At 51.4% G+C, this 13553-nt stretch overlaps 1 protein-coding gene across 2 annotated transcripts in view; it reads left to right on the forward strand.

Moving 5' to 3' along the window:
• The window catches only part of Adcy3 (adenylate cyclase 3), a 73627-nt gene that overhangs the window by 58654 nt on the left and 1420 nt on the right, over window positions 1-13553 (forward strand). The window contains exons 9-20 of one of the 2 annotated variants that reach the window (XM_090337354.1): window positions 428-556; window positions 1094-1236; window positions 1339-1500; window positions 3299-3386; window positions 4019-4135; window positions 5718-5977; window positions 6248-6313; window positions 8204-8288; window positions 9727-9885; window positions 10354-10500; window positions 12022-12141; window positions 13063-13183. In XM_090337354.1, the coding sequence (XP_090193480.1) occupies window positions 428-556; window positions 1094-1236; window positions 1339-1500; window positions 3299-3386; window positions 4019-4135; window positions 5718-5977; window positions 6248-6313; window positions 8204-8288; window positions 9727-9885; window positions 10354-10500; window positions 12022-12141; window positions 13063-13183 (1597 nt within the window). The remainder of the gene's footprint in view (window positions 1-427; window positions 557-1093; window positions 1237-1338; window positions 1501-3298; window positions 3387-4018; window positions 4136-5717; window positions 5978-6247; window positions 6314-8203; window positions 8289-9726; window positions 9886-10353; window positions 10501-12021; window positions 12142-13062; window positions 13184-13553) is intronic. The other variant, XM_090337355.1, reaches the window with a different exon arrangement.

The raw sequence follows: 13553 nt of genomic DNA on the forward strand, positions 1-13553 counted from the left end.
AGGCAGGAGGATCAAGAGTTTGAGGCCAACCTGCACTGTGGAAGGACTGGCAAGACTTGATGGCTGACCACAAGAGAGAAGGGGCTTTTTGGTGAGAAGGATTCTAAAACAGTGCTGGTGGCTCACGCCTGTAATCCAGGAGGCTGAGATGTGAGGCTTTGAGTTCACAGCCAGCCCAGGGAGGAAAGTCCATGAGACATTTATCTCAAATTAACCACCAAAGGCTAAAAGTAGAGCTGTGGCTCAAGTGGTAGAGCAGCCCTAGGACCAGCACAGACCGGTCTAGCTTCTTCAGAGCTGCATTCCAGCGGTGGTGAGAAGTGGCTTCTGGGGAGAAAGCCAGTGCTGTTCAAGACAGGTTGAAATGAAGGCTGGGGTGGGCATCAGGCAGTGTCTGGAGATGGATGGTGGCTCTTCTCTGCCATAGGCCCTGCCGAATGGGGCGCCAGCTTCCTCAAAGCCCAGCTCTCCTGCCCTCATCGAGACCAAGGAGCCCAATGGGAGCAGCCCGGCCAGCGGCTCCACCTCGGACGAGCCCGAGGAGCAGGAGGCCCAGGTGAGCACAGGCTGAGGGCTCAGAGGGCACAGGAGAGCCAGCATGGGCAGGGAGCGGGCGGCAGAGCAGCTCCCACAGTGGGGTCCACGCACAAGTGGAAGACTTGGACAGTAGCCCTGGTGCTGTTCCTTTTTAATAATGGACAGTGACACAGTGTCACGGTGTCATCAATTCCCTGGGGCAAGAGGAGAAAGATCTACAGGCCTGTCCCACTGGGGTGGCCTGAATTCTGTTGATTGGAGTTGAGGGAGGGCATCCATGGAAGATTCCACAGGATCTGAGCCTGTGTGGGGTGGGACTGAGTTGCTGGATCCCCACTGTGGCTGATCCCTGGCACTGCAGCGTTTCTGTGAGGGGCGGGGAAGACCAGACAGCCTGGAACTCTGGGTCTGGACCCCAAGCATGATGCAACTGCGTGGAAGTGTTGAGAACACTGCTCAGGGGACAGGTTCAGAGCTAAAGAGCTGGGTCCTCGTAAGTGTGACCTCTTCTGTCGTGTCTCACACCATTGACTCTGCCTCCCTTCCTGGCTAGCAGGCTGACAACCCCTCGTTCCCCAACCCCCGCCGAAGGCTGCGTCTCCAAGACCTGGCCGACCGTGTGGTGGACGCGTCTGAGGACGAGCACGAGCTCAACCAGCTGCTCAACGAGGCGCTGCTGGAGCGAGAGTCCGCCCAGGTGTAAGTGGCCACTCGGGTGCTGGCCGTGGCTCCTCGAGGCCTCTCAGAGGCACAGCCCTGCTGTGGTGGCATTGGTGGCTCATGGAGCTGGCTTCCATGCAGAGTGAAGAAGAGAAACACCTTCCTCCTGACCATGCGCTTTATGGACCCCGAGATGGAGACCCGCTACTCGGTGGAGAAGGAGAAGCAGAGCGGGGCCGCCTTCAGCTGCTCCTGCGTGGTCCTGCTGTGCACGGCGCTGGTGGAGATCCTCATCGACCCCTGGTGAGCATGGAGCCAGGGAGGCCGGGCAGACCCAGGCCAGATGATGGAGAAAGGCGAGGGTACAGCAGTGGGAGGGGGTGGGCACTTAGATTGACACCCAATGTGGGCGTGCAGGCCTCACTTCCATTTCCTTGTCTCCTCCCTCTGGGTTTCAGAATAACACACCAGAATGGGCATCTCACCAGGTCCAAAAAAACCTGGGGACAGATGGATCCAAGAGGCCAGAGGACTCAGCCACGTGGGTCCTAGAGGAGTTCTAGAAATAAGTATAAAGAAAGGGAGTCAAGAATGCTGCTGGGCTCTCCTTCCTTTGACTCATTGTCAGGTGGTGAAAGCAGAGCTTACTGACAAGACGAGGGGTGAGAAGCAAGCCCATTGTCTGGGAGCTAGATGTCACTGGGAATGACAGGAGGCAAGTAGGGAGTTAGTACCTCAGAGACTATGGCAGGGAACAGTGCTCAAACCCCAAACAGGAGGCTGCTGAGAGAAAGGTGGCAAGCAGAGGTTCCTGTTGGGACCCCCAGCAATGTGGAGAACACAGCTTAGTGTGCAGATAGCAACAGAGTAAGCACAAGATAATGACAGAGACCCAGGTATACCACACCGCAATTTGAGCCTTTAGAGAAGATGATGGATGGCTAGTTTCTGAATCTATTTTGGAGGCAGCTGACAGAATTCACCGCCAGATGGCTTGTGGGGAGGCTGAATCAAGGATGTCTCTAGCTTTTGATTGGAACAGCTGGCAAGATGGAGTTGCTGTTCACCAAGACAGAGAACATAGGAAGAGCAGCATTGAAGATACAACAATGAGGAGTTTGGTTTGGGCCATGTTAAGTTAGAGATGCCTGTGAGACACTGTCCCCGAGGTAGCTGGGTACATAATTGGGTTTGAAGTGAAGAAGGGGTTGGGAGTCACGTGAGACTGGCTTAGGGCACCACCCTAGAGGGTAAGCAGAAGTGGGTCAAGGTCTGAGCCCGGGCATAGCAGTGTATCTATCTATACATGGTTCTCTGGGTAAAAAAAAACAGCAGGGGTCAGGTGTCCATTGATCATGTCTATTATCCTAGCTACACAGGAGGCTGAAATCTGAAGATCACAGTTCAAAGTCAGCACCAAGGTAGACCAGTTAACTAGCAAAAAGCCAGAAATGGAAGTGTGATTCAAGTGGTATAGCATCAGCTTTGAGTGAAATAGCTGAGCGATCTTGAGATCCAAAGTTCAAATCCCCATGCTGAGTGTGTGTGTGTGTGCAGCAGGGACTACAAAGATCGTGAAAACCAAGCAAGGAAATGTGTCAAGGAAGGGTAAGCGTTAACTTTGACTGATTTAGCTCCCGGCCCGGCAAGAGCGCCCTTCCCCGTGGAAGGGTGCACTGGTGGGGGAATGGGCGAGGAGGTGGAGACAGCAGCCTTCCCTGGAACAGTGCTCGAGACATGTCCACCACAGCTCCAGGCGGTCAGGACAACTTGGCAGCGCTCCACAGAATGTCTGTACTCGTCTATACCATGTTTTCCTCCCGGCCATGGCGACATTCATTCCTGAGGATTTCTTCCCAAGCTTCATGGGCTATTTCCAGGGCATCTGTGACCCTCTCTTCTGAGAAGTGTCCCAGTGGACAGCCGCCGTCCTCATTCCCAGGCCCTGTATGGAGAGGGCGCTCCTCCAGCGGGGCCCCTTGTCTTGTTCTGCCAGTAGCACAAATTCTCTGGTGGCTCACGGGGCTTCCCAGCCAGGCACAGGCTCGTGCCATGCTTGCCCCTTGACACTACAACTCTAGCCATCTTCTCTCTCCCACAGGCTGATGACCAACTACGTGACTTTTGTGGTTGGGGAGATTCTGCTCCTCATCCTGACCATCTGCTCACTGGCTGCCATCTTTCCTCGGGTAAGGGGCCGTTTTGTTGGGCCCAGAAGCTTCTAGAAGGATTCTCATGAAGTCCTGACAGGCTCTTGTGTGTGGATGCTCAGTCACTTACCCATCCATTCGTCAGTCCCCATCAAGCACCCTTTGTAGGGTGGGCTCTAGCCCTGAGGACAGCTTCCAGAGTCAGGCTTCCAGGAAGCTGGGGTGGGAAGGCTGGGGACAGTGGTTGGCTGTGATTGTCAAGGACCTTTTTCAAAAGGATTAAGATTCTCTCCAGTGGGGACCTGTGTTTGCTTTTGTTTGTTTTTGATCAGAATGACAAGAGAGAAGCAGTGTTTGGGGAAAGTTAGTCTACTAGGTAATGCCAGGTAGAGTGGGGGATTTAGGTGTCCAGTCCAGGTAGGGTTGGGGGAAGTGACCAGGAAGTGACAAACGGTGACTTTGGTTCCCTGCCCTGGCCTTGCCTCATGGAGATGGGCAGTGGGCCTCCCAGGGTGCTCAGCCTGTCTGCTCTGCCTGGGGCTGCACGCAGAGTGGCTGGACTCCATTTTGGCTCTTGCTAGTGACCTGCAGACAAAGCTTCAGGAACAACCCAGCCATCAACAGTTGAGGGGCTGTCAAGACTCATGTCCTTGAACTCCCATTTGGTCTAGGCCTTTCCTAAGAAGCTTGTGGCCTTCTCGACTTGGATAGACCGAACGCGCTGGGCCAGGAACACGTGGGCCATGTTAGCTGTCTTCATCCTGGTCATGGCCAATGTTGTGGATATGGTGAGTTCCCACCTTCTTGGAGGAGGGGGAGCAGGGACTCCCTGAGATGGGCTTGTTTTCCTGCAGTTCCTTCTTTCAGAACCCCATTCTCTGCTCCCATACCTGGGCTGGGTACACTAATATGGGCCCTTGAGGGTCACATGAAGGAAGGCGTTGTTCACTTGGTTTAGGGCACCCAGGCTGGATTTTTGCCTCCCCAGCATCCTACTGATTAAGGGGTGCTGTACTCAGGGTTCTGCACATCTGGAATGTTCCTTGATGTGATTACTTTGGGTAGCTCTAGGAGCTGGTAAGTAAGCCTGTTCCAGTGCTTCTCCTCTGTTCCTCTCTAGAAGTGGTTGCTGGGGACCTAGCATCACAGAGCCCATGTATCTATGAATTCTTTCTATCCTCTGCTCTCCTCAATTCAAGGAGAAGTTGGGGTCCCATGAGAAGGCAGTTTAGTTTGGGCCAGGCATTGCTGGGTGAAAGGGACAGAACAGAGGCTGTTGCTTTAGAGCCACTTTAGGTGTCACAAATACTATTATTTTCACTATATTTTCATTAACAACTCAGGAATACAATCAGCATAGAGACTTGTTTTGACAGTAATATATGTGAAAAAGCTCTAAAGTTAGCTGGGTGTAGGTGGCTTGCTTATAGTCCTAGCTACTCAGGAAGCTGAGATCTGAGGATCCCAGTTTGAAGCCAGCCTGGACAGAAAAGTCCACGAGACTGTTTTCTCCAATTAACCAGCAAAAGAGCCACAAGGGATGGTGTAAAGTAGCAACCTTGAGCAAAATAGCTCAAGGAAAGTACACGTTTTAGTCCCCAATACTAGGACACACATACATACACACACACACACACACACACACACACACACACACACACACACACACACACACACACACACACACACACACACACACACTTATACACATACACACCCCAGCACTGTAAGCTTTAGGATGGACCAAAAATTTACCTGGAAGTGGGTGGGGCTAGAAGCTCCAGAGCTGATGGTGCCTGCTGTTCAGCCATTGAGGCTGTGTCCAAGGTCTGGGAAGCCAGTGTTCTATAGGGCATGGAAACCTTGTAAGACATAGGAAGATAGTATCCTAAGATGATGGAGACTGGGAACAAAGCAGACAGGACAATTGTGCCTGAGCTAGAGTTACACGTCAACACTGGCCTAGAGCTGAAGTTGCACAGAAGGTTTAGTTTATGGATGTGCTGTCTGTTGACTGCCTCTGACTAACACTGGAACCAGCAAACAAATCCACAAGATGGTTCCCCCCTCCTCTACCTCCTGCAAGTGGCAGTTTGGGCACACTGGTTATCACAGAGGCTGAGTGGTGGCCGTTCGCCCTTCCTGCAATCACAGTGTGACATGAAGAGCGTGTTGGGCTGGAAGCTTTAAGAGGCCAGGCTCCCGGTCATTGCACAGCTTTGCACAAGTCCAGCCTCTGAGAATTTTCTGTGTAATAGTGACAGAACTAAAACATTCATGATAGGATTGTCCTCGGGGTTTCTGGAGCCATGACTGCATGGCATAGTCCTCTCGTCTTCCACTCATTCTTCTCCTCCTGCCTGCCTCCAGCTTAGCTGCCTCCAGTTCTACATGGGACCCTACAACGGGACAGCAGCAGTGGTGCCGGAGGGCGGCTGCCTGGAGAACCCCAAGTATTACAACTACGTCGCCGTGCTGTCCCTCATCGCCACCATCATGCTGGTGCAGGTCAGCCACATGGTGAAGCTCACGCTCATGCTGCTCGTCACGGGGGCGGTGGCCGCCATCAACCTTTACGCCTGGTGCCCCGTCTTTGATGAATACGACCACAAACGCTTTCAGGAACACGAGTAAGAGGAGGCCTGGTTGGGATCTGCAGGGGCTTCCTTCCTCCCACGCCCCGTTAAAGTCGTGGGCATGCACTGAGGTAGCTTTCAGCGCAGGCCTGCCCGAGGCTCGAACGGGACCGGGCGCATGGATCCTCAGCCGTCACTGGCTGGCTACGACCTGAGAGTCGGGCCTGTCTTTATGATTGAGGATTTAGGACACCTCAGTGGTGGGCGGGGCATCAGCCTCTTGTCCTCAGATGTGATCAGATTGTGCTGTCACCCTTTCCACAGCTTCCCAATGGTGGCCTTAGAGAAGATGCAGGCATTGTCCACCCCTGGGCTCAATGGCACTGACAGGTGAGAACTGCTGTTTTCCTCTGGGTCTGTATTTTAGCCCTGCTTCTAGATACGTGGAATTCAACAGATCAGCACCCCAGGACCACATCTTCCATGGGCATGCAGTGTGGGCTGTAGTGATCTAAGATGTACAAATTCGGGGAGTGGGCATGGATTTTGAAAGACTGAGGAAGAGGCGGAGTGAGTATAGTATGGATCTGAACAGCCAGGTCTCCTGCATTGACGACAGTGAGGCTCGGAGAGCAAGGCAGTGTGGGTAGGGAGTGGGTTGGGAGGCCTGATGAAGATGCAACAGCCAAGGGGAGGCAGTGGGATTAGCAGGACAGATAAGTGGCAGGAAAGCAAGGAGGAAAGGCACTGCATGGAAGTGGGAAGACCGGGCTCCTGTCTTCGGGGCAGGCCCATCTTCCGGGGTCTGTTTCAGCTCTTGACGAGGATGTTGAAGTTCTCCAAGGTCCCTTTTCTCTTGGAAATTTTAGATTTTTTAAGATTCAGTCGGTTGAAGAGATTTTCAATCAGCACGGTGGCTCACACCTGTAATCCCTACTAATCAGGATGTGGGGATGGCGGTTCCAGGCCAGGGCAGGAAAGTCTCTGAGAGTCTTATCTCCTGTTAGCCAGCAGAAAACTGGAAATGGAGCTGTGGCTCAAAGTAGTAGAGCACTAGCCTTGAGCAAAAAAAGCTCAGGGACAGCGCCCAGGCCCTCCTGGAGTTCAAGCCCCATGACTCACAAAATAATAAACTTCAAGTAAGTAAGCAAAGGTTACTTCATAGAGAATAAATAAAATGCCTGGTCCCAGGGCTGGGAGTTTGGCCTAGTGGTAGAGTGCTTGCCTAGCATGCACAAAGGCATGCTCGGTACCACATGCATAGAAAAAAACTGGAAGTGGTGCTGTGGCTCAAGTGGTAGAGCTTTGAGAAAAGTCCAAGGACAGTGCTCAGGCCCTGAGTTCAAGCCCCACGACTGGCAAAAAAAGGGGGGGGGGGCCCTGGTCCCTTCACAATATGGTTTAATGATCACTAACAAATTAAAGGCATTGAAATAACCATAGGAATGCAAGTTAAAACCGTATCAGAACACCACTGCAAACTTTTTTTGATGGGGCCAGGAGCATGGTCAAGTGATAGAGTGCTTGCCTAGCATACATGAAGCCCTGGGTTCAATTCCTCAGTACCACAGATACAGAAAGAAGCCAGAAGTGGTGCTGTGGCTTACATGGTGGAGTGCTAACCTTGAAAAAGCCCAAGGACAGTGCTCAGGCCCTGAGTTTAAGTGCCAGGACTGGCAAAAATAAAAACAAAAGGATCTTATTTGAAAAAATTCTTAGATCCTTTGTCAAGTTCCTCGTAACTCACACATTCCTGGTTACAGAATAAGTTGGATAACACTTGGCAGTTAATCTAGTCAAGTTGTAAACAGATGTATCAGGCCAGGAAGTGACAGGGCATGTCCGTGACGTCCATGACATCTGTGATCAGCTGGGCAGGAGGCAGAGGCAGAAGGATGGGTGGATGGAGGTCCAGGACTCAACCCAAGCACTCATGAGACCCTTTGTGACAAATAAAGCAAAACCCTTTTCTCTCCATGCATCCATCTTATCAGCTCCTTTTGGTTGAGAGCAGGAAGAGTCCACTGCTGCTGCAGTGGTAATTAAGCCTCTTTGAGCAGCCCTGATAAGAACCATTCCTCTCCCCTAACCCCAGCACACACGGAACTGGCTGGCGCTTAGAAGCCCAATGGCCTCAGAAAGCCCTGTTGCCCTGGGGGAGTCTGGTCTTAACGTGAAGGGGAGGAGCTTAAGGTGACAGGAAACAGCATAGGCCAGGAGAGTCTCACGTCCTTCATGAGGGTAGCACAGTGCCCATTCAGCTTGTTCCTGTCTGTCCAGCAGGCTGCCCCTGGTGCCTTCTAAGTACTCTATGACAGCAATGATGGTCGTCATGATGCTGAGCTTTTACTACTTTTCCCGCCACGTGAGTGTCACCCACCTTCCTCTCTGTGCCCATCCCTGCAAGGACCTCCCAAGAAGCAGTTCTGGGACCCCAGAGCCCTGGGTCCTGAAGGAATGTGGGCTCCTTTACCCAACATGGCTTGTGACCCTGGGTGGCCCACTGCCTTCTCTGTCCTGGCTTCTTCCTCAGTCACACAAGGCACACAAAGCATCTCCTAGTCTGACTTCAAGAAGAGATGATAGGGGAGCGTGGAGTGCTGGCACGAAAGCCTGGATAGCCAGGCGATGGTGGCTTATGCTGCTCGTGATGAGACCTGGAAGATGGCAATTTAAAGCTAGCCTACATAGGAAAGTCCATGAGATTCCATCTCCAATTAACTAGTAAACATGCCAGACTGGAAGACAAGCTTAAAGTGCCAGCCGTGAGTGAAAAAAATCCTGAGTCCACACACCACTACTGGTGTACATGTGGAGTGAGCACGTAGGGGGAGTAGGCAGGGAAAAGAAGGGGGAGAAAGCCCAGTCTTAACCTGGGCCAGGGCTCATGACCACCAGACTTAATCTGGCATCCTGTGTCACGAAGGAACTGATCATATAGATTCAGGATGATAGACGTTATTGTTTGGTTTAAAGGAAAAGAGGCTGGTGGCTCTACTCAGGAAGGAGGCTGAGATCTGAGGATCAAGGCTTGGAGCCAGCCTGTGTAGGCTGAGACTATTTCTAGTCAACTAGCACAAAGCTGGAAGTAGGGCCAGGAGTTTGGCCTAGTGGTAGAGTACTTGCCTAACATGCACAAAGACCGGGGTTCTAGTCCTCAATACCACATAAATAGAAAAGCGAGAGGTGGTGCTGTGGCTCAAGTGGTAGAACACTAGCGTTGAGGAAAGCCCAAGGACGGTGCTCAGGCCCTGAGTTCAGTCCCCAAGACAGGCAAAAAATAAAATAAAGGAAAGCTGGAAGTGGAGTATGGCTCAAGTGATAGAGTGCCAAACCTTGAGTGAAAAAGTCAAGGGAGGGTGGGAGGCCCGAGTTCAAGCCTCAGTACCAGCAAGGGAGGAGATATAATGGAAGTCACTACATAAATCTTGATGCTAGCTCAGGCGCCCTCCAGTGGTTGGCCTGGGGAAGCACAGCCTTCCCAAGACATTCTTCAGCCACAGGGACCTGCAGGAAATGGAGACTCCATGTGGAGCGGGGAAGATCTCTCTGCCTCTTTCCTTCCACAGACCTGCAACTAAAATTAGGGCCTAGCAGGCCTCATGCTACTGAAGCCTGCTGGATCCTGGCTGTAACCAGAGGCTGGGGTCTTACTGCAGGTACAGGTAGCATCCATTACATGAATCCTCTCAGGGTCTTCTTTTCTTTGCCATTCAGCCATCTTCTGCTTTTCCCAGTTCCTGTTCATCTTCCCATCAGTCTTCTTTAGGCCATACGCCTCATCTGTGCTCTTATCTATGTAGGTGGAAAAACTAGCACGCACACTGTTCTTGTGGAAGATTGAGGTCCATGACCAGAAGGAACGTGTCTATGAGATGCGACGCTGGAACGAGGCCTTGGTCACTAATATGTTACCTGAGCATGTCGCACGCCATTTCCTGGGGTCCAAGAAGAGAGATGAGGTGAGGGGTGGGGCCTTTTGTTCTCATCTGCTCTTCCTGCCAGGGGGCTGCAGGTGGACCCAGGTTTTCTTCTGAAATAAGGCTGGGGCCCCGGGGCTGGGGTTCTAACCAGCGATGGTATTAGGAAAAGGATTTTCCAGACCTCTGTAGCTCTGTTCAGTAGCCACTGCCCATGTGGGCTCCATCCACGAGCCCCGCTTTAGATGAGGCCTCCCTTTCTGACCATGTGACCACCTCACAACTGGGTAGATCCCAGCTCTTGAGCACTGTCTTCACACAGCTGGCCTGATACTGAGGCTAGAAGTTACTTTATTCAAAGTGGTGATAAACAGGTCTTTCGTTGTTCAGTCAGAATAAACTGAGACATCTAGACCCCAAAACCTGAGTGAACACATTGAATACAGGAAAGACAGATTCACTCCCACCAGGCAGCTGTCCTTCAAGTGCTTGGGCACTGCCTCTTTTTAGGAGCTGTACAGCCAGTCTTACGATGAGATTGGAGTCATGTTCGCTTCTCTGCCAAACTTCGCTGACTTCTACACGGAGGAGAGCATTAATAATGGTGGCATTGAGTGTCTACGATTCCTCAATGAAATCATCTCTGATTTTGACTCTGTGAGTGTTTTCCTGTCCCTTTCTTTCACAGCTAGCAGCCCTTTTCCCCCACCTCCCACCCCCACCCCCACCCCATGATATCCCAAGGTAGCCTACAGAAGTTGAAAAGAACTGGGCTGGGGTGCCCAACACCTGTAATCCTAACTACCCAGGAGGCTGAGATGAGAGGATCACTGTTCATTCAAAGCCAAATCTGTGAGGATCCTACTTTCACTTAACTAGAAAAAAGGTGGAATTAGAGGCATGGCTTGACCTTCTGGAAAAGCCAAACAAGAAGCCAGGCGCCAGTGGCTCACTCCTGTAATCCTAGCTACTCAGGAGGCTGAGATCTGGGGATCACAGTTTGAAACTAGCCCATGAGATTCTTAACTCCAGTGAACCACCAGAAAACTTGAAGTGGTGCTATGGCTCAGAGTAGTAGAATACCAACTTGAGTGAAAAGAACTCAGGAACAGTGCTCAGGCCCTGAATTCAAGCCACAGTAGTAGCACTAGGAGAAAAAAAAAAAAGGCCGGGAGTTTAGCCTAGTGGTAGAGTGCTTGCCTAGCATACATGAAGAGTGGGGGTCGATTCCTCAGTACCACACACATAGAAAAAAGCTGGAAGTGGTGCTGTGGCTCAAGTGGTAAAGCTCTGACCTTGAGAAAGCCCAAGGACAGCACTCATGCCCTGTGTTCAATGCCCAGGACTGGCAACAAACAGAAAGCTGGGTGCCTGTGGCTCATGCCTACTACTCAGGAGGCTGAGATCTGAGGATGGCAATTCAAAACCAGCCTGGGCACAAAAGTCTGTGAGACTTTTATGTCCAGTTGTCCACCAGAAAACTGGAAGTGACGCTGTGGCTTAAGTGGTAGAGCGATAGCCTTGAGCTACAGAGCTCAGGGACAGTGCCCAAGTCTAGAGTTCAAGACCATGACTGACAAAAAAAAAGAAAGAAAAAAGCAAAAAATGAGACCAGCAGCCTTTCTCAAACAAATTTCTTGTCATCATATATGAATATCTGTTGGGTCTGAGGGTGAAGGTGGGAGTGAGGAAATCTGCAAATTCATAGGATAAACATGGGCCAGACAAGACCATGAGATGGCTCCATTTTTCCTGCATACAAGGAAAAATACTTTTGCAAATGTTGCCATTTGCCACAAGAGGCTGGCAAGGCTTAATTTTCTCAGCTGAGGATTATGTGGTACACAGTGTGGAGTTGTTGTTTATTTTTCTTTCCTCCAGTCCTGGCTTGAACTCAGGGCCTGAGCACTCCCTTGGGCTTTCTCAAGGCTAACTCTCTACCACTTGAGCCATAGCACCATTTCCAGCTTTTCTACATACATAGTGTGGAGTAATCAAACCCCAGTCTTTATGCATGTTAGGCACACTACCACTAGGCCAAACATGGAATAGTTTAAGCAGTTACAAGAAAGACTCTCTTGGGTACTTTAGGAGATCCTCACAAACTGGCATGGCTGTAAGTGGCTCATTCACCTCCCTCAATTCTGATCATTCTCTCCTTAACAATCCTGGTGTCAGCTGCTGGACAATCCCAAATTCCGAGTCATTACGAAGATCAAAACCATTGGTAGCACCTACATGGCGGCCTCGGGAGTCACCCCAGATGTCAACACCAATGGCTTTACCAGCTCCAGCAAGGTAACTGAACTTGATAGGTAGCTGGCACAGGAGCTCTAGTGGCTCAAGAGAAGATAACAGCTCTGCCTGGGAGTCTTGAGAACATCCCGAGTATTGTTCTTAGTATTGTTCACACCACCAGCACGTGCAGCACAAAGGGGCAGTCAGAACATACACAAGCCATGCCTCCACTACTGTTCCAGTCTAAGATGGTTTGTGCTCCAGGACTCTGTGCTTTCCTAGGAATCTGTGTAATTCTGGAATAAGGGAAAACTTAAAAGGGACCCCTGGGAGCTCATTGGCCGCTGTGATGATACAGACCTGTGGCGGTGCCAGGTCAGGCAGTGAGTATGGGCCCTGGTGCCACTGGGTGTTTCTCAACCATTGTCATAAGCCGGATACCAGGTCATACCTGTACCCTTACCTACTCAGGAGGCTGAGATTTATAGATCATGGTTCAAAGCCAGCCCAGGCACAAAAGTCTATGAGACTCTTTCTCCAATTAACTACTAGACAACTGGAAGTGGCACTGTGGTTCCAAGTGGTAGAGCACTAGCCTTGAGCTGAAGAGAGGGACAGTGCCCAGGCCCAGAGTTCACACCTCACGATGGACAAAAAAACCCAACCTTGTCATACGACTCCTACACGGCCAGTATTTGTGCCACTTGGACTTTCCAGGCAAGGCTAAGGAGGCAGGTGAATGGTAGGGAGGTCATTGCCTCAAATGCTTGTAATATAAACAAGGAGAGCCATACACACATCTGAAGACCAGGCGTGGGGTGGTGAGAGAGCTAGACCTCTGTCCGGGGGCTGTGTGAACTGTCACAGCTCATAACTGACTCAGTTGTTGGGGGGAAGGAAAGGACTGTAACTACAGGGTATAGGGTTCCCTCCCAGAGGGCTGCTGTGGTCACAGCCTGGATGCTTCTGACGTTGACACAGGAGAAGTCAGACAAGGAGCGCTGGCAGCACCTGGCCGACCTGGCTGACTTTGCACTGGCCATGAAGGACACGCTCACAAACATCAACAACCAGTCTTTCAACAACTTCATGCTGCGCATAGGTAAGGGCTCAGGAAGGCTGGGGGCAGGTAGTCGAGGAGGGGACGGGAAGGATCCTTTCAAGTCCCTTCTAGCTGATGAGATGGAAAGCCTCAATGATAAAATAGTGGCGTAGACTCGTCCCTACTGCTCTGTGACAGTCCAGCCTGCCCAGGGAACCCAGACAGCAGCTGAACTTCCCATGGAGGTTTCTGCCTGCTGAGGGCCTGCTCTGATCAGGCCAGCCTGAGAAGACAGGATTTTCCCTTTTCAGTAGTTTAGAGACCACTTTTTATGAGGAATATGAATGTAAGTAAGAACCAGAGGTCAGGTGACACCCCAAGACAGGAGCTTCTGAGGTGGGGGTACTGCAAGGCCTGGTGCACGGCAGTG

The sequence above is a fragment of the Megascapheus bottae genome, chromosome 7 (genome assembly GCF_031878675.1).
Source record: "Megascapheus bottae isolate mThoBot1 chromosome 7, mThoBot2.hap1, whole genome shotgun sequence".
NCBI classification, from domain to species: Eukaryota; Metazoa; Chordata; class Mammalia; order Rodentia; family Geomyidae; genus Megascapheus; species Megascapheus bottae.